Below are 21,140 nucleotides of genomic sequence, written 5' to 3'. Positions count from 1 at the left end.
CAAGTCTAATAGAAGCTTGAACCTTCAAAATAATCAGAAGACTAAAAAAAAAAAGAGAGTATAGGATCAGAAGTGAGTAAGGCTGATGCTTTGCTCCTGAATACTTCTCACTGTTTTCCAGAAACGTTTGACAGGTATATATTCTTCAAAAGTCTGCAAGTTTTTTCTTGAGGATACTTTTAGTAGATCCCACATTTCATGAAATCTCAGGTTTAAGTAAAGAAGAGGTTTCAGTTCCATGCAAAAACTAGTTTCGGCAGTGAGTAGTAGGCACAGGGTATAATTCAGGTTTATGAAGTGTAATTGAGTCTCCATGTATGTAAAACAAAACAGGAATTGCACCATTCATTCAAAGTAGCACTTCTGTTGTATGGTTAAAACTGCTTTACATTTCATGTCTTTATTAAATATGCCTTGGCCAGACCGACACATGTGAAAAGACTCTTCCCTTTTCCCACAGTTTCACCAAAGTACATTAGCATTTCAAACATTTTCAAAAATAGTCTTTTTGGATCAGCAAATGAATCAAAAAGAATCTTGCTCTGAGTTTCCAGAACATTAGCAGAACAAGGCTGTTGTAGTTATTTTCAGTGAGAACTGTCAAAGAAAAGTTTGAGAGGAGTGAGATCCTTCTCTGACCACCTAAATATTTTTCTTTGAAAGAATTATTCAGTGGTATTTTAAGAACATAGTTGTGGCAGTTTGTTGTATGAAGAAACTGTTAAGTCTGTAGCTATGTAACAGAGCAGATAGTGACCAAGAAAACCCATAAATCAAAGAGTATTTCTTCAGGTTTGATGGGTGGAGTCCAAGACTAAGAAGAGCAGAGGGAAAAAATGTCTTTGAGTTCAAATTCTATTAATACCTAACAAAGTGGTCTACTGGATCATCATATTTATATTGTTTTCAGAGGGTGATGAGCTGGTAGTTCCTGAAACATCAGATAACAGCCGGAAGCAGATGGTTCGAAACATCAACAATAAGCGTCGCTATTCGTTCAGAGTACCAGAGGAGGAGAGGATGCAGCAGAGGAGGTCAGTATTCAGCATGTGCTTGTCTTCTGCACATTCCTGTAGACTCTGAAGGGCGGTGACTGCTGCCAGTGTAATCATAGAATCACAGAATTGGCTGGGTTGGAAGGGACCTCAGCGATCATCAAGTCCAACCCTTGAACCACCGTTGCGGTTGCTAGACCATGGCACTGAGTGCCACATCCAGATGCTTCTCTCATCACAACTACTACTACGTAATACCAGTTTAGATATGGTTATGTGATGGATATGCAAGTATTCATTAGTTCAAATTAATTACATAAAATAGCTGTAATTTGGGATGCATTCTCTACATACTGTATATAGGTACACAGGTGTGCGTGTATGCTGTGTATATAGAGATCCATAATAAACACTTTGCAAAGGTATTGCTATACTATGAATATGGTTTAAGACTCTGTTTTTCAGACTCTGTTTCTGCTTTTCTTTCTGAAGGGAATTCTACTCTCAGGATTCCAAGGTGTCTACTTTTTATATTTATACATTTAACTATATAACTATTATTTAAATCTCAGAAAACTTGCCTCTTCAGAGGACATAGAACTTAAGGATAGAAGTCTTTAACAGATCACAAATGCTTTCCTAAATGGCAATAAAAATAGGTCTGCACTATTCACAGTGTTCATATAGGATGTTACTATTTACTATCACTCTCTAAAGATGACCTGCTACTGTACACCAAGAACTGAGTATCTGTTATCTCACTTCCAATGTCTTCCTCCAATGGCTGGCTCCCAGCTTTCCTTTTTTTTTTTGGCTCTAAGAAAAGTAATAGCTGTGTAGAGTGGGGATAAAGTTCCAGTTCTCGTCCTTGCCTTTTCTGAGCTGATCACAGTTTGGTCTTTTGCAGTTTAGTTTATTCTGAGTTCTGAAATGTATCCTTGCCCTTTTGAAGATCTTTTAATTCTGACCGCAGACTAACAAAGTTGTTGCATTATTACTTTAATTCTGTTTTCGTATTTTGTATATATTTTTCATTTCCACTTTCTAATCAATCACAAATGCTTTTACTCATTTTACAGAGCTTTTTATCAGCTCCTAATGGCTTTATATTCTCTGAACGTTAGTAACCACTTAGGTGTGGGCTGTTAGCATGCAAGCAGCATTCTTCTGTTCTGCCCCCTTGCCCTCTCTTCAATATGGAGGCTTGTCCATTCCAGTGCTGCTAACAAGGGTTTATTACTGTTAATGTGGTTATATAGTTAATTTACATGTAAAAGTACCTGCTAATCAAAGCTGTACATGTTTTATAAGTGCCAATCCTCACCTCAAGCAAAATACATGAACAAAGTATTTTTCTTTCAGGGAGATGCTACGCGATCCAGAAATGAGAAATAAATTAATTTCTAACCCAACTAATTTTTGAGAAATAAATTAATTTCTAACCCAACTAATTTTAACCACATAGCACATATGGGTCCAGGAGATGGTATACAGATTCTCAAAGACCTTCCAGTGGTAAGTACAAAAATACATGAGAGAGACTGCAACAGAGGCCGCAAATAAGTGAGAGAAGGATAAGTATGATTTCAAATGTGTATTCAGAGTATTTATGTATGAGGAGCAGTGTAACTAGGGAAATGGAGCTGAACATGGTCTGATGCATAAAATTTTAAAGAAGTGGATAACACTTAAGCATCAAAGGGAGAAGGAGGGTACTGGTACCTCTTGTTTTTGAAGGCAGGTTGACATCTCAGTGTGGTGGTAATTTATATGACCCATATGAAGGGATAAAGTTAAGATTTGGGCCTGTGTTCTTTGTGACAATGAAAAAAGAAATTCCTTCCTCCCTGAACTGTAGTTCAGTTTCCATTTTCTCTTCCCATCTTTAGGTCCAACTTAGTCTCTCTTTTTGCAGCCACTTTTCCTCAGATGGTGGAACTGTAGCAGTTTAAAAGTGTGCAGTGCCCATATTAATTTCTATGCCAGCAATGCTGTTTTTCATTTTCTCTCCAAATTAACTAGTCTCAATGAAACAGAACTTCCTACCCAAAACATAACCTTTTAAGTTGAAAAGTAGAAAAAGAAAACATGTAATAAACCACACACATGTTCATTTTCACAAAAACTTACGTGGGAAATACCTGGAAGTTACTGAAATTTTTTTTGAGCTAAAGACCAATTGATATTTTATTAATAGCAAAGTCTCATACAGCTTGCTTCAGACTACCTTGAGCATCTTGTTTGTGTGTTCATACTATTTTCTAAACTTGTCCATGATCACTCAGTGTGATTCAGAAGATTCTAATTAGTGCTGTAAGGAAGATCAAATTATATGATACCAAACACATTACATGAGCACCACCATTAGACACAGACATTAGTACAGAAGTGCTATCTAAAGTGATCATTGTTATTACTTGGAGTTTGTGAAGAAAGCAGGAAGGAGATGGGATTGAAATTGGGATTTTCAGATTACAAAAACAGTAAGACTGGAAAAACAAAATGTGCCATGCAGTTTCTCGAGCATGCAAGCATAACCTCTGATTCCCAGATACTCATTTTAGCTCATTTTTGCTGCAACTGGTAATTTTCTGTTACACTTTACTGTAAAGTCTGCACATTATACATGAGCCCTTCTGGCACCATCTTTTCCTTAAATGAGAGTATACTAAGAAGGATGAGAATTTGCTGTAAATCTCATGCTAGACACACTTTGAGAAAACTCCCAGTAACAAATGTATTCAGTGCAATAGAGCGACAAAAAACATTGTATTTTTATAAATAAATTTTACAAAATAAATAATTCTAGAAGACACGTGACAAATCCAAGGGAAGTTGCCAGGTAGTGTTTGTCTTACCTGAATATATCTCTTTCTATATATGATGTTAAACAAAGAATGATTATTTGCTTCAGGGCAGGATGTAAATCAGAACCTTTTTTTCACTTTTCTGTTACTGGTGGATTCTTCAAAGTATTTCTGGCTCTTCTGAAGCACAGAAAATAATATCCTACTGCTAAAGGCAAGGAAAAAGCCATCCCATTTCACACCATCAGTATTTGAAAGTTCATGGGAGTCAAAAGCTGCAAGGGCTCTTTAATCAAGCACCAAATCTGGCATATGTAAAATAAGGTATATTTTTATCTATAGAAAGGGACTGTCTAGAGCTACATGAATGAGTATTTCTTCTACTATGTCATGTCTATGTGGATTTTAGCTTTAAATTCATTCTAGTCATACAAGCTTTGTATTAACTCAAAGGTCATAGTTGAAATTAAGCACTGGTACTTTGTTTCTTACCATCAATATGTTTTAAGAAATTTATGAGTCACTTTCAACAATTAAATATGATGAGAAGACATGAGAAATATGTACAATATAGAATTGATTTCTGCACTTGTTTCACAGCTGCAGCTTCTTTTTAAAGTTACTATCAAAAACTCCTTTTTTCAAGTATGTATCAGTCTTAATACTATGGGCTGTCACTTCATATAAAGCAAATTTGACATATTTTTCTCCAGCAGCTCCTTGCAATATCATATTGCATTTGTATTCATAACTTAATGTATTAGTAACTTAATGCATCAATCATAGGACTGGAAAGTGTCTGAATTTGAAAGTGTAATTTGAAATTAGGAAATACATCTTCTGTCACAAGCTACCTTGCTCCAGGCAGCTTTTTCTTTTCCAGAAGCTTCCTGTAAGGTATTTGGCTTGGTATTCCAAGCTACCTACTTTTGTTTCTCAGGCACAAAAATAGAAGAAAAGTATTTGTGCATGCATATTGAGTCTATTGAAATGTATTTAGTCTTTAATGAAACATAAAATTAAGGGACAGGGTGGAAATAGAAAGGACATTCTGTGGAGATTCAGAAGGTAAAGAATACTCATCCAACCCTGTGTATAGTTCATCTGTATGGTGGTTTCTTTACAAGGACATGGATTTATTTCCCTAGATTACTAGCTACCTCACTAAAAAATGTTAATAGATTTTGTGTATGTACTTCTCAGAATGATTGACAATTTTGCAGATGGAATGTCTTCATGCCTTTAAATAGATTAGTATGTGTCAGAGGAAAAAGTATTTATCTTTAAAGAATTAAGGGAGAGATTGCAGCATTTTATTTAGGGAGTGCCTGTTTCTGTTTACCAAGGTGAATGATAAAATACGTTTTTGCATTTAACCAGGGCTACCACTAGGTGGGAGCAAGTAATGCAAGCTTAATAATTTTCTCAAATTCTTTTCATCCATCTGGTTTAGGTGGTATAGCTTCTTTTTTTTCTGAGGTACTGGAATGCAAAGTGTGAAAGAGTGCAATTTTTGTCTGCAGTTTCTTCTGACTTACTTGGGCTTTTTCAAATTGCTAGATCTACTGATACAAACCTGTTCACCCAGCTTTATCTTTCATTGATGTCAGTATTCTGTTACGTAGGCAGAATGGTCCTTAGTAATAAGAAGGTTTTAATAGATAATAGTTATTTTAATCTCTGCATTGAATGAGATTGTCACAAGCTAAATAACCAGCTCAGCCCAGCTTTTGTCCATCATCCGTATATAAAGTTTTTAAAGCAAATGCCAGTTTTAGATATATTTACTTATTAATATATACATATTCATTTTATCTGTGTAATGTGAATCCAATCAAAACATCCCCTTGCAGTCCCACTAACTTGTCTCTGCTGCCTTTTTCAGTGAAAATGCCAAAAGCTGAATTAAGCACAGAACTAGGACATGTAGTGATGGCCATTGCATGGCTGAGCTGTGTTATTTTGTTGGGCAGGAGAGATGCACTTGTGCTGCCTTAACTAGTAGTGTAATTGCCTGGTGGATGCAGACCCCACTGGATCTTCCTTGCTCTCTGTTCAGTACTGTTCTGAATACTGTCTTTTAAAACAGCAGCTTCAGAGGGTTCAGTTTGTATTGTAAATGTAGAAAATGAAAATTTGATGTGTTGAATGTTTTAAACTTTTTCAGGCTATGTTGTATCAGATGCCTACATTTGTGCAACATACCTGCCTGCATGTGATTGTCCTTGCTGAGCCAGTGACACAAGTGGGAAAGATTATTTTTGTGTTTCCAAGGTCTTGGTATGCAAAAGGCAGATGACACAAACAGTGATACATGTTTATGGCAAAGTGCAGTCTATAACCTAGTTTCATTTTTTTCTTTTCATGAACGACCACCCTTGCCTTCCTGTGTTTGTGTTGAAATGAACATGCCTGTGGCTTAGAGTGAGATCAGGTACTAGAGGTTTTCAAGCAATTGTAAATCTGCATCCTTCTTTTCTTCATGGTGAGCATTTACTCAGGGGTATGGCTTTGAAAAGTTTGCTGTCTACAGGACAGAACCAGAAATTCTTGGTTGCTGTTAGCAGAGCTGTAATTTTTGTATTTTATTAGTGTAGATACTAGATCTTGGTCACTGTCTTGCTTTGAACTATTTAGAGTCAACTAACTATTCCTGTTAGTATATCCCCAAACTTATTTATTTACATGTTTTTCTTCCCTAGCAGCCTGTCACCAATTAACTGGCCGTACAGTCTGGCCTCCCTTCTGCCCTCTTGCCCCTTGAAGCCACTTTATCATGGATGCTCCTTTGTAGTGAAGATCTGAAACCTGCAACTGCACTTACTGCAGCACAGACCACTTCTCTGTGTACATCAGATGTACAGGATTGATTTTGCTTTTGTATTCTGCATGCCTAAGTATTTTACATACAAAAGCTAGTCTTGACTGCCTTTAGTTTAAACATGCTTCCAATTTAACCTCATTATAGCATGATTCATTGTATTCTATTCTAGAGGGATGGTGTTGAAGCTTTGCTGTGTTTAAATTGAGAAATTTTTAGAAGTAATGTGATACTTACCCATATTTTTAATACTTACGCCATTAATTAAAGTAAGTGGGAACCCTCATGGCCTGTATCTAACTGCGAAGGGCCAATGGACTAAGTTCCCATGAAGGGATTTTTTTTCAAAAATTGCCCATGATTGTGGGCTTTCGTCATATTCATATATGCTTGGCTAAATATTTTCATGGTCTGCCAAGCTGGCCTACCTCAGCTCTTTAGCCTGTGATTTTAGATACTCCCTTTTCTCCCATGTTGGCTTTTAGGAATGTAGCTGGCTTTGCTGCCAGTTCTCTTTTGTGAGCAGGTAACTCAGCAAAGGTCTGCTTTCCTGGACCATTCTTGAAGTGGTGGCTTCTGTACTGATATTTAGATGCTTCTAAAGTTATTAATAATTTAATATATCTTATGTCTTAAATTCCATGTGGTAAATTCATGTTTTGGTTAACATGCAAAGCCTCATAATAACTGTGTGTTGGAAAAAAAAAAGAAGTTGGATTTTACCAGCTGAAATGAAGAGATCAGTAACAGTTAACGTTTAATAATATGTATTGGGATGTGACTTAATGTTCTTCCAGACTTTAATACGTTCCACATACAAAGAGTAGTGCCTTAGTGGTAGCAGAGGGTAAGCTGTATTTTTACTGTATTTTACTTTTTAAGTCCTAGCATTTCTAATGTTACTAAGATGATTTGTTTTTAGGTGATGAAATCAGTTTGGACAAGGGGCAGAGAAAATTAGAAATCAGAAACTAGGAAAGGTTACGAATTGTTGGTGGCTATGGAGCAAAACCATCCCCTTGCAGGTGACACGCTGAACATTACTGATGGCACAGGGAATGAGTCTGAGCATTGAAACTCTTTCCATTAAATCTTTTTTAGGTGACTTTAAAAATCACAAGAACATTTATGTCAGCACAGAGATTAATTAGAAATTGTTTCTGTTTAATGTGCAGGATTGTTTTCTCCCCCTCTTTCTCTACATCAATGCTCTGGGAGCACATTGCTCAGTTAACCCATGAAAAATGTTTGAATTTCCCAATACTTTTTTGCACCTTATCTCCTGAGGGTCTAGTGTTCTGCAGTGAAGAGACAGCAGTACAAACTCTGTTTTGTTCATCATGAAAGCACTGTAAGGCTTCAGAGGTGTGCAGGACCATAGGCCTGGTATTGGTCTGTCTACAGGAGAGTTAAAATTGTTCACAGTTGTCTGAGACTAACTGGGGTACCTTCCCACCTGTCCCTATCCTGTTTGAAATGCTGTTCCCTCCTGTTAGAAATACTCTGTTGTAAGGGTGACACTTAATTTTTACAGAATTGCTAAAATAACAGAAGGAAATCTCTTATGATCCGTAACTGTGTTGTGTATTCCTATCTTTTCTTCTCCCCACACCATTCTCATCTCTGTTCACCTTCCTTTGTGTTATGTCTGTTTTAGATTGTAAGCTCCTCAAGGCAGGGAACTGATGCTTTTCAACTGTTTGTAAAGCACCTTTTACAACTGTGGCACTCTTTGAAATAACAAATAATAATAAATATTAGAAACTATTTTCAATGAGTTAAAAGTTTTATTGGTTTTTAGTGTTTTAGCAACAGCAAGGCAACATTGCCCGTATGAACCATGTAAGGAAGGTGCTCAGAGGGGCTGGGGGTGACAATGTAAGAACATGTATGTCCATGGGCAGGCAGGATTGCTGTCTGGCTGTCCTTCAGTGTTTGTCTGCTCTTGCATACTGCTGTTGTTGATGTAGCCTGTACAACCATCCCTCATTGCTTTCTCTCTGTTGTCTTTAATAGCAGCATTCCCCTTACCAATTCCCTCATCATCACTCCCCGTCTGATCTCCTCTCCAAGCAACTTTGAGCACATCTACCACATGACTGTTAATTCAGCCGAAAAATTCCTCTCTTATGATTCCATAAACCCTGCATTTTTCCCAGCCTCCGCGCTCTGTCCTTGGTACTCCAGACTTTATGACTCTGAGGGTATGAATGGCTGAGTCAGTGTGCACTCTACTTAACACCGTGTGTTTCCTTTTGCCTGGCTATTAACTATGGACGACATCAAACGCCCTTAAAGTGTATCCTTCAGCCCCTTTTTCTCCTCCCAGGCATGAATTATTTTTCTGCTATCCAAGTCTGCAGTCTTTCAGAACTCTGGTGTATCAATAAAAGACGATATTTTGTGGCTTTTAAAAAAAAAAAAGTGTATGCCAATGAGATGAACTTCTGCTGTGAGAACAGCATTTTTTAATCTCCAGAGAGATGCTCGGGAATTTTGACCATGATAGTTTTCTGGTTCGACAGTTATTCCATCCTGCAGCAGTCAGTGACAGGATACTGTGAATCAGGTTGCATTAGAAAAAAAAGCTCTGGCTTTATTGTGTTGGACCAAACTTTGAACTGTCTTTTTATGATATATCATGTGAAGTGAAAGAATTTTTTTAAAAGTGCTGTCTGCAGATTGAGGGAGAGAGAGAGAGGCAGGTTGTGCCTCAGACAGTTTGAAGGGTAAGATAAAATCAGTGAAGTTAAACCTTGTACAAAACTGAGGTAAGATATTCTGTAGATATTGTTCCAGTTAGAATATAAACTGGGGGGATCAAAATGGTCTTTTATATTTTCTTGGGTTGTGCAGCATGGTCTGAGTATGTGGGGTTTGCTAGGTCCTATAGAAATACAGCCTTACTAAAAACAGTCAGACAAATACCTGGTATGCACTGCAGTTGTGTAGTGTGCTGTGGGTCTGCAGTTCTGCTTGGGATAGATTGCGTAGATTTGCAGATAAATCAGGAATAGTCTGTGAGGTACATGATGGTGGTTGGTTTGTATGGGTCAATTGCTGTAATGGAAACACTGCTGTTGGTTTCTGTGGCCTTTGACACGTCGCGGACAGATGTTGCAAAACTTAACTACCAGACTGCTTTGAGTGTCTTTGGTAGCTGTTCTAGATCCCTGTCAAAGGCAAGTTTTTTGATCCATACCTGCATACAACACTAGAGAGAATCTGAAGGTGCAGGAGGAAAATTAATCTCTTCATATGGCTTCAAAAACTATTTGAACAGCTAAGCTTTGACTTCACTCTTGTGAAGTCTCAATTGCCACAACCATTAATACTCACAAAAGATGTTGCAGCATTTTGGAAAACGTGCCCTTTTGGTCTGCATCCATCCTGGCTTTTCTTTTCCGGGTAGGAAGAAAATGCAAATACACAAGAGGAATGTTCGATGGAATTGCAAAAAAAAAAAAAAAAAAAAAAAAATTGTTAAGCCAATTTGAAATTTCTGTCTTTCTTAGAAGATCATTTACAGGGTCACCAAGGCTGTATTTCAGTATAGTTTTAATGTGATTTCTTTTTTTAATCCAGCTGTACCTAAAATTTTCTATTTCATATGTAGTGATGTATCATCGGATTGTGACCCACCTCTACCTTCCATTTCTCAGTGAGTAGCCTCCCTGGGATCAGTAATGAATGACCCCTGGTGTTTCAGGCAATAACTCCTAGTTTTTGTTTAGGAGAATCCTTCATCCGAATGTTGCAGCTTACTACCATAAATTGGAGGGAAAAAAATTGAAGTGAGCAACCTGGGAGTGTCAAGATCTCATTCCTTAGCTTTCTTAGAGCCAATACAGGCCTTAGTCTTGTATGAAAGAAAAGCATTGTTCTTTGGTTGACTGAGGGCAGAGATACTGTAAGCTAGATGGAATGCAAGGCTGTGAAAGCAAGATTCAAGTTTTGGTTTTGTCCCTTTCCTCCTCCTTTTTTGTGTCTGGAGAGTTTAGGTGCAAGAAGAGTCTCACTGCCCCCAAGGGTACTGTGGTCCCAGGTATGTGGATTGGCTTCTTGGAGCCAGAACAATATGGAATTCATAGGGGGGTTGAAGAACGACCCATAAAAGTAGGCTTTTAGATTCTGTCATATTATTTCAGGGAAGAAGCTAAGGTTTATAATGTAGTTAGCAGAACACTAAAACAAACAAAAAACCCCAACAAAACAACAAGCAGCATGATGGAGGAGAAACATTGCCAGACAATTTCCTAAGGGTGCTGTAACTGTTTAGCTAGAAACTGTATATACATTCTGCCACTGAGAGTGGGCAGTGCCTGAGAAAGAAGCCTGGGAGCCTTTAATGTGGGTGCCAGAATCAAGGAGCTGCAAACATAGCAGCAATTTACATATTTGTAACTAATTTTGGACTTTCACCATGTCTCATTAACTTTCCTCAGCAAGCAGCTTCCCTGCTGTTTGGTTTGGGTTTTTCCTTTTTTCTCTTCTCAACATTTTTCCCCATTTGGTTCAGCAGTAGGAGATGAATTGTCCTGCAAATACTTGAATGAGTGCTCTAAATGAGGGGGTTTTGTCCTCTTTAAATAAAGCAAGGCTCAGGTTCCTTATTTTCTTCCTTTGTTTTTAATTTGCTGCATTTTGCTGCTTTGTAACTACTGCTAATTAATCGCTGGGTTTTGTTGTTGTTGCTTTTTTTTTAATTCCCGTTTCTGCATCATTGGTACTTCCTGGGGTTTGGTCAAAATGCAGGGTGTCTGGCATGTGCTTATTTTACCTTATTTTTAATGAACATTCACATTATGGGGAAACTTTATAACTAGGAATTACATGGACTTTGCAAACTAAGCTTCAAAAAATAACCATCATTAGAATACATATTTTTAAAAACGAGTCTCTTTCACACATCCACACCATTCCCCTGATGCCTATATGTTGTTTGCTCAGTCACTGTAAGGAGGTTACTCACCTTATCATTAACAGAATTGTTCTCTTTTGTAAAATGAACCATTGTAGGATTATAAAAGTACAGAAGGCCTTCCTTCCAACTCCAGTGAACTAACCTCAGTGCACGTTTCCATGGCACCACACTTGGTTTTTTCTTTGTTTCTCAAAACATTAACTTCAAGCAGCAACGTATCCATTAGCTGATTAGTTCCTTTGTGCCATTTTCAAGGTGAGCATCTCGGGGTGCTCATACTTTTATCCTGTAATTTAGATTGTTTGTTGCATATTTCACAGAAGCAGAAATTTCATGGTTTTAGAATTAAGAAGGTTGGTTGTTCAGTTTTCAGAAAAATAGCAGTGAGAAAAGTAAGCAAGACACAGCACTATGATCCCAGAAATTATTTAAGAGACATTTTAAGCTTTCAGGTATAAATCATCATTGAGAATAGCGTAGCAATGCACTTATGCTCTTATCAGAGGAGAATTAAACACAGGGTTTTTAATTCTAAGTTTCTAATTCTCTTTTGGTGGTGTTTGAGAGAAATCTGGGAACAAGAAGAGGGATTTTAATTCTTCCTTACTTCTTGGCATGGTAAAAATCATCGCATTTTCTGGCCCTCTGAGAGAGCAGGAAGCAAAGGGTTGACTGTAAAAGCAAAACGGTCTTTTATAGCAATGACTTAAAGGATCACTGTAAGACTGCATTGACAGCAAGTTTGGTAACAATTATCTGATGAAGTCTGAACTGTATAAAATCAAGTTCATTGCAAAAGCCTCTAATCTATTTTGAAATTCAGATGGAGAAATGGGGTAGTATCCAAAGGTCTCTGAGAATACCCTTGTAGAGGGTGGAGTTTGAGTTTTTGTCTAAAATTTCTGTAACATCTTAGCTTAAAAAGGCATTGTATTACCCTGTTGTTTTATGCGTGGTTACTCATCTCAGTGAGGATGGAGAAATAATAAAATATAAATAGGAGAGAAATTAACAGGTATTGTATGGAGTTTTCTTGTAAAGTGGAAATGAATGCTCACAGCTACCTGCAGTTCTGTTTCGCATTCTGCATCTGTAAAGTGGTTAATGCTAATGGACTTAATAGTGCAAATCATGTTAGAAGAAGAATGAAGTCTTTATATTTAACCAGACATTATATAATACATGTGGCATTAAAAGTCAGATCATACAGAGATATAGGCTAAATTTAGCTGAGAAGCCTTTTCTCTAAGGTCACCTGTAAGTTACAGAAGCAGAATTAAAATCTCCCAGAACTCACTTCAAAATATGCTTTTACCTTCTTTTCATGACCATTTATTTTAAGGAACTACCAAGTAGAGAAATTGTGTTTTATCTCTTCCCTCAGTAAAGGACTACTTCAGTCCAGTAACTTACCAATATAGAAAACCACACTGTAAGTCTCTGGATGCAAAGCAAGAGTGATAAGCAAATACACAGAAAAAGGAAGAGGCAGGTGCTGCAGTCATCATCTTCTTTGGGCAGGCCTGTTTTCAGATACAGATTAATCCACTATGGGTTCATAACTCTGCTGGCATTGAGGGATTAACATTATCGTATAAAATTATACATGGATGGCACAAATTATGGTCTCAAAGACAGAAATTTGAGTAAAATCCTTGGAAGCTTATGGTTAGAAAGAAGGCATTATGCAATATAACTTGAATATATGTGTAGCAGCTTGATTAGGCTTTCAAACCATCCCTTCAAGGAAATCCTTGAATTATTAGGAGTATTCTTTCAGTTGTCTGCATATGTCCATGTAATTCAGCACATCACTATTGCATTGTGTGCTTTCAGTCTTTGCACTAAAAACTGCAGAATATTATTTTGCAAATTTTCCTGACTTGCTGCCCAGATAATTCAGCTCTGGTAAGGTTGAAGCTTTAGTGTGTTTTGGGGCCTCCCTTCATAATACCCAGTGTTGAGCTGGCAGTCAGTAAGTAAACATGTTGTGTGTATCTGCATTGCAGAATCTTCGGCCTCAGGAAAGTCGTGCCGTGTTCAGTGGTTCTGTCAGTATCCCATCCATCACCAAATCCCGCACAGAGCCAGGACGATCAATGAGTGCAAGCAGTGGATTAGCAGCACGTAAGCAAACAGAACTATGTTACTTGGGGATCTGTACACAGGTATTTTAGGGAAACAGCTACCTGCATTTGCTTCTCTCCATACTGCCACTAGAAACTCTTTCAGAAGTGATGGCTGACTGTATTCCCACTGAGGGCAAGCACAGTATTTTCATCTTGCATTCCATGGAGCACATGAATAAGCAGCTAGCACTTCTGAGAGCCTCACATTTGTAGTTTGTCAAATTCTTAAAACTGACATTAGAATTAAAATTGCATGGTCACCTGTGGGACTGCTTTGCTGATGCTTAAAGTATGTAAAATCAATGGCAAGTTTTTCACAAACTCCATGGTTATTAACTTTGTTGCTGAACTCTGTAGAGCTCTTGATGCCTTGCTTGCTGCTAGTGCAAAAAGAAAGCAATAGAAAACTGGCTGCTGGTATGGAAGAGTTTTGTTCGACTCTTCTACTGCTTCCCTGCTGCCTTTGTGTGCCAGCACAGTGACCTGTGCTGACACCAGGCAAGGAGGTGAATAATGGGAAAATAAAGGCAAGACTGGTGTCCCAACTTTTCTAGGTTTTTTTGCTTCTTGTGGCACACACCAGGTTTGTTGCACAATGCCAACTGCTTGCAGAAAGCATGTGTGTCTGCAGTAGTCTGGACCTGCCAGTACAATCCACCTCATGCCCTGGGAAAGAGGCCACTGGAACTTAGGCTGCTACCTACCACTGCTGTCTTTTTCAGGAATACAGTGACTGTGTCTGTGCTAATACTGGTGTGCCAAGGAGGGATCAGAGAATCTCTAGAATAACCTGCAGCTGGCAGCAGACAAGATAAAAGCCTGCACAGCCTGTAAGCCATGAGCTGAGCATCTTGGGACATGCTGAAGGAAAGCAGAACTAACCAGAGAAACAGCTAACAAATTTCTAGTACCTTGAGTGGGCATCTATAACACAGTTTAATTCCTCTGCATGTTTTAGGATCATCTACACAAAATGGCAATGTTTTGTGGAGGGAATTCTCAGGAGGTAGCTATGGAGGAAAGCGTCAGACTATGGCATCACCCTCAGATGGTTCCTTATCCTCTGGTGGCCTGGACCAAGGCAGTGATGCACCAACAAGGGACTACGAGCAAGAGGTGAGTTACAGGAGAAGGAGGGATAAATTTGTGTGTCCCTGAAGATGAGGAAGTTAAATTCTGTCCTGGGTTTGGCTACAAGTCATTGAATATGAAGACTTGGATTTCCTGTATTTCATAGTACGACAGAATGGTTTGTGTTGGGATGGACCTTAATGATCATGTAGTTACAATCCCTCTTGCCATAGGCAGGGATACCTCTCACTATACCAGGTTGCTGGTCTAGCAATTTCAATTTTTGTCCTGATAAAAGATTTCGGTCCCACTGTCAACTTTGATCCTGGTATTTAACATGCAGAAAATACTCTCTGTATTTTCTTACTTGGAGAAACATGGATTGTGAGGCTCCCCAAAATACTGGAGTAACAGTTTATTAGCGACCTGTTGCAGCTGAAGTGGTGATATTCCTTCTGCCCTTTATTTGCAAAGACTCTTAAGCTGTCTTAGCAACCATTTCACAGGAGACATTTTGTACTTGGAATGCTTGAAGTTAACAAGGTAATTTAAGAATTATCATATAATAATTTTATTTAGAGCAGATACTGTATTTAGTAACCTATATCCTGTGCAAAATAAGACTATCATTATGGTTGGACTGCAATCCTTCCTGGTCCTAAACTCAGTTTTTCCAACCAAGGAGGGTGCAGTTGGAAGTTGGCAAAACTTCCCTGGCCATTTTTCTTACTAAGGAGTGAGAAAATTAGGTATCCCGTGGGCTTTTCATGGTACTCCATATATCATTCCAGTTAAAGCTGGAAGGCAGCTTCAACCTAGAGTCAAACTGAGACTTGTTTGCATTTTGCTGTACTCTGAAAGATCCGGCTGGAGTAACTTGACAAGATGCTATGAATTGATATTCTGGGAGTGACACGCAGGTTGCTGTGATGAGGCCTGTACCACAAAGGCCTCTGAGTTTAGTGCAGGAGTATCTCATATCATAATCTCTGAAATGCAGGGGTTATTGTAGCTTTACAAGCAACCTGAAATTTCACACTGCAGCAACCAAGAGGCCCTCAGCAACAACATGGAGACTGCCAAGAAGCGCACAGGTGATCTTTCAGTTATGCCAGCTGAAAGCACAGTGATATGACCACTTAACGACCAAGAGTCCCATGAGAAGGAAATTCAGAGAGAAAAAAAAATCCTCAGTATTTTTGGAACCAAGGATAATACATGGCCTTTGATTCCAGTCACCTGTTGCTCAGACACCCTCAGACTTGCTATCCTATTACTCACTGCTGTTCTTTGTGTCTTTGGACTGCAGGACTCTGACTCTCCGAGACATTCGACTGCATCAAACAGTTCCAACCTCAGCAGTCCTCCCAGCCCAGTTTCTCCTCACAAGACCAAGAGCCTCTCCCTAGAGAGCTCTGACCATGTGAGCTGGGACTCATGAACTGCTTCAGCATTCAGATTTGACATCACAGTAGCTTGTTGTCCCCATGGCTTGTTGAAGTTCTTACCTTCATCATCCTTAACCCTTCCATTCCCTGTCTGAAAGTGATCTGGGAGCGGGGTTCAGAAGCTGGTTATCTTCAGCACTGTTCAGCATTGCCTCACTCTCAATTCTCTAAATTTGACAGCAGCACATGAGCAAAGTTAGGGTCTTGGTAAATATCAGATTCTGTAGTTTTGTATTAGCATTGGTCTCATTTATGTGGTTACAGCTGCTTCATTTTTAAAGATTTATCTATTCCACTTCCCAAAACGTAGCTTAAGGAAACCAGATTAGTATCAACAAGAGTAAATTCAGAATGATTTGTTTTCATAATAATAGCTCCTAGTACTGTACAAAAGTAGCACAGGCCCTGCTAGGGGAATGATCAGTATGTCAGAGGCACATAAAAGCTTTCAGCCACCACTTTCGAATGTCAATCTGATTGTCGCCAGCAAATCCTTATTGATTATAGTGATGCATATTTTACTACAGTACAGAGTTATAATAAATACTCAGATGTTAAAGTAAAATACATATGTATATATTTAAACAAAAAAAAAAAAAAGCATTGAGGATGCAGCAGAAGATGGCTGCTTATTTAAGAGAGCCTTTAATTTAAGATTTGTGTTGTCCCTGTTTTCATGCTCAGTAGTATACAGACTTGGAGGCCTGGCCTAAAACCTTCCACAGGACAGTTATTCTCTTTGTGTGTCACTCCCTGCACTGCCAGGAGAGTTTCTTGCAGTGCTTTCACATTTCTTCACTTCTGGCAGTAACATAACTGAAGCTGTAATTCTTGCTTTCATGTTAGTCTCCATCCTTTGCAAAAATGACAGTTGGAGAAAGCAACCCCCAGCCCAGACAGCCATGGACATAAGTCAGCCATGTGGATGCCCTGGCTCCTTGTGTTCCTTCAGCTCTGCAGCTGAGGAACCTTACAGCATGCTACAGTAGAGGTCCTTAATGCAGCGAGGGAGTTCAATGCGGTGAGATTTAGCAGGAAAACTGTTTCCCTGGGTCAGCCGAGGTTTAACTCAGAAGGAAGCAGTCTTCCACATCTCCTTGACCATCCATAACCAGAAAACTGTTACTGATGTTACCAAATACTACCTGCTAATATATATCAGCCAAAGGAGTGCCCTTAGCCAGAAGCTAACCATGGGTGGCTATGCTGTAGCAGTGAAGAACCTTGAAGACTGACTAACGCTGTTAACACTGTGGTAGTGGAAGATGCCTGGTCACCCACACCTTCCAGATGGCAAGGTTTGTTTTTCTCTCCCTCCCCACCTGTGCTGTGAGTTTGTGCAATTTGCAGTTGTTTCTGTGTGCTCACCTCCTGTTCAGTTCCAACAGAAGGCCAGGTTAGAGGGCAGAAAGTATAGCAGGAGAAGACAGAGCCCACTGAAGTTGCAAAAATAAGTAAAAGCTGAAGCTGGTCATGCAGTAAACAGAATAAAGTGAGAGACTGATGTACAAGTGCATGGTAAGATGTCTCTTTAATTAGGCAGGCAGATGTGTTTTTCATTTGGGAGTGTATTCAAATGAACCTTTCTGCTCAGTAGCATTGTCGCCGGCTTTATACTATGATCATACTCAAATACATAAGGGCTTTTTGTATTTAGAATTCTGGTTCTTTGTGGGTTTCAGAAACTTGTTATGGCTCTTACTAAACCATTGCACATTCTTTTGCAGTCAGCGGTAGATAGTGTTTCACCATACAGAGATGTTTGGAGTCTTCTGGTTTCTTATCTATCACTAATGGAAGTGATAGGTAAGTTCAGACCATGTGCAGTAATTTCCAGCTGTGATCTGAATGTGAAATAGGAAATGAGAGACATATCGTTTAATCCATTTAGTCATGCCATGTCTCCTAGGTAAGATTTCTCTGAATCTCTAGGTTGAAAAGTTTGTCCAAGCTCACTTTGTGTCATTTTGAGAAAGGAATTCAGGAATACTTTTTTTTTTAGAAACTTTATCAAAAGGCTGCTTTGGATTTTCAGAGAATGAAACTGATTGTGTTGTTTTCACTTTAAAGCTACTACCTTTGCAAGCCTAGCATTTAATATTAAAAGCTTTAGTAAACAGATAAGCACTTGAAATTAATTCCTTCCAGAATAGTTTTAGTCTGAGGGACAGTCAGAGTGCTATTGGCATTATTAAAATTCCACATCAGCTTCCTTTTAAAGGCTGTATTTTGCTTCAAGTATAGCCACTGCTTTTTCCCCACAGTTCCCTACTTTTGGTGAACCATGTGCACTCTTTTCAAAGCCTTTGCAGACTAGTTTTAAATTTTCTGTATGTTGTATTTAAACATTAATCTTATTTTGATATTGAGAGAATGCATTTATAGAGCAGTCATTTACGATAGAGCAGCCGGCATGACAGTTCTGTGAGAGAGGGTCAGAGCATTCTATTTTGCAGCTGAGCTAATGCTTTATCTGAAAGTGGAACCCAAAGAGCCATGAAGCAGCAAACCATTAAATTGAGTAAACCTCTGTGTTTACTCAGTTTGGTGCCTGCAATCTATTGATATAAAAACCACACATTTTCAGGCAAAGCATAGGTCAGCTGCGATACCAAACCAAGCTCCAGAGGATGAGGTCCACAGCCCATTGCTGTTTCTACACCACAATTTCTCCTTAGGATTACTATATTTAATCACTAGTTTGGCACTGTGTATTTTTATACAGTGCTCTTCAAAGCAGAAGCAGCAACTGTACTCTCAGTTAAAGCAAATGACCACATCAGTTATTTGAAAAGAGAAAAATTGTCCTAGGACTTGAATACTTTTACATATTTGGGGACCATTTGACTATACTCTCAGTTTTCAACCCTACTTTTTGTTTTGTTTTGTTTTTTGTTTTTTGTTCTGTATGAACACTAAAAATATAAGCATACTGTAGCTAAGGAAATATATGCATACTGTAGCTGAGGTGTTTTTTTTTTAAATACTTACTGGGCTAGGAAAAGTAACTCGATCATTTGAACTGTAAGACTCTGGACTGGTACCTCAAAGACAGACAGCTGTCTGGTAAGATTTGATGCTTACTCCTTTGCACTATACCATTGCTTCAGCTTCACAGTTAGAGGGTTGCATTTTGTTCAGGGAGTTTAAAAATCTCCCATTAAAGTTCTGACTATCACACCTATTCTCTGTACACAGTATATATCTAGCTGATTTTTTTTTTCCTTTTGTCTGAGACCAGACTCTGCTTAAACATATGGGTTGTTGGGGTTTTACATTTTTCTCTTTTGATGACAACAAAGGATCTGAACAGATTCAGGCAGCTACTAAAAACTCCAGGTTATAGAATGAAAAAGGTTCGGTAAATAGTTTTCCCCTGCACATGTGCACGCAGAGAGATGTGGCTTCCTTCCAGAGTTCATAAACTGAGAAGCAGGGTTATAGCAGTCTTTCCTTTATTGCCTTTGAAGCTATCTGGTGGATTCAGAAAACACATGCCTGAGGCTGTAGTTAAGCACTTGATTCTTTTCTCTCTTCTCTCAGTTGCTGTGGCTTGTTGCAAATGTGCATTTTGTCCATTTTAATGAGTTTCAAAACTAAGCCAGGAACGGTGTCTCACTGATTCTGATAAAATTATAAGTGAGGTGTGTTATTTTCAGGTATAAATATATAGGAGAGGGACGTTAAGAGTCTTGTCATACCAAAAGAAGCCCAAAAAGCATAGTTAGAAATGTAGTTTGATTGCACCTAACCGATTCATGGAGTGTGTCAGCCTTTCAAATAAACCAGTTTGAACATTAAAACAGAAATAAGTTCTGACACCATATTGTCTTCTATAGCCAGGCATGTAATGACAGGACAAACAAGGTCTTGGAGGAAAGAAAGGGTTTTTACATTTTTATGCATGCTGTTTCATTTTAAATTAATACATTAAGGTTAAAATCTATTGCACTGCAAGTACCCACACCTCCTGAGCCTTAGTCTGAGAATCATTTGCACACAGTAGCTGCTGCTGTGCTTTGGGTTTCTTTGTTCTTTATTTAATAGGAGTCAGTTCCATGGAAGAAATGGGACAGTTTCCTGCACCAGCAGAAACTGCACCCTTCCATTTGCTTTGTGTTCACACTTGTTTTTGAAAAAACACCCCCAACAACTGCTGTTGCAGGCTTTGCAGTCTAAATTCCAATGCCTTTCATTCCAGCTACAGCTCAGTACAACCTGTTTTCACTCTGCATTTAAGAAAATCTCATCCCCAGGGAAGAAATCCACAAACTTACCAATGTTGGTATTTCAGAGCAATTATACCTGCTTCTTTATGTATGACAGTTTCATATCATTTATTTTTAAAATATATTTTTTAGATTTTTTCATTGTAATATTATTGTACAGTTTTGCATGGCATAGATGTAATCACTTTTTTTGTTTGTTTGTTTTAGAGAATAAAAGCTGACAAGTATGTGTGTGGGGGAAAGATTCTGCTTTTTGCCTCTTCTCACTATTTGGTTTAATGCCCTCAGAGATGTAGGGAACATTGTAAGAGATTCTCTGCTACAGAACAATGATGTAGATAGATTCTTTTGCACAGAAATATTTAAGGTGGAAAAGTCAACAATGTAAAAAATTACTTACCACCAATATTTTATGTTGGTTACACTTAATATTAACCTACTTTGATGTACTGCAATAAAACAAGGAACTGTTACAAATGCAGATGTGTCTTTTTTTTTTCCTACCTCCCCCCCCTTTGAGGAGGGAATGGAGAGAGGTATGATGGTGTTCTTTAATATAAAACCAGCATGGTGTAACATTTCTGCACAAGTAGACAGGGGGAAGGAATATATAAAATTAATTTAGCTCTAGCACTTTTCAGACAAAAATTACCAGAACTTCTTTGAAAATTCAGTCAAGCCACCTTATACTTTGAAATACTGAACTTCATCAACTA

General features: G+C 38.4%; 1 protein-coding gene across 1 annotated transcript in view; it reads left to right on the top strand.

The window, feature by feature from the left end:
- Positions 1–20,901, top strand: part of CDC42BPA (CDC42 binding protein kinase alpha) — a 170,951-nt gene extending 150,050 nt beyond the window's left edge. The window contains 9 exon segments of the mRNA XM_030446583.1: positions 911–1,034; positions 2,358–2,386; positions 2,422–2,510; positions 8,640–8,675; positions 8,677–8,781; positions 8,783–8,827; positions 13,557–13,674; positions 14,635–14,792; positions 16,057–20,901. Of these exon segments, the coding sequence (XP_030302443.1) occupies positions 911–1,034; positions 2,358–2,386; positions 2,422–2,510; positions 8,640–8,675; positions 8,677–8,781; positions 8,783–8,827; positions 13,557–13,674; positions 14,635–14,792; positions 16,057–16,188 (836 nt within the window). The 3' untranslated portion in view covers positions 16,189–20,901.
- The last annotated feature ends 239 nt before the right edge of the window (positions 20,902–21,140 follow it).

This window comes from Calypte anna, chromosome 3 (genome assembly GCF_003957555.1).
Source record: "Calypte anna isolate BGI_N300 chromosome 3, bCalAnn1_v1.p, whole genome shotgun sequence".
NCBI lineage: Eukaryota > Metazoa > Chordata > Aves > Apodiformes > Trochilidae > Calypte > Calypte anna.
The sequence above is the reverse complement of the archived record's forward strand: the minus strand, read 5'-3'. Positions and strand labels throughout refer to the sequence as shown.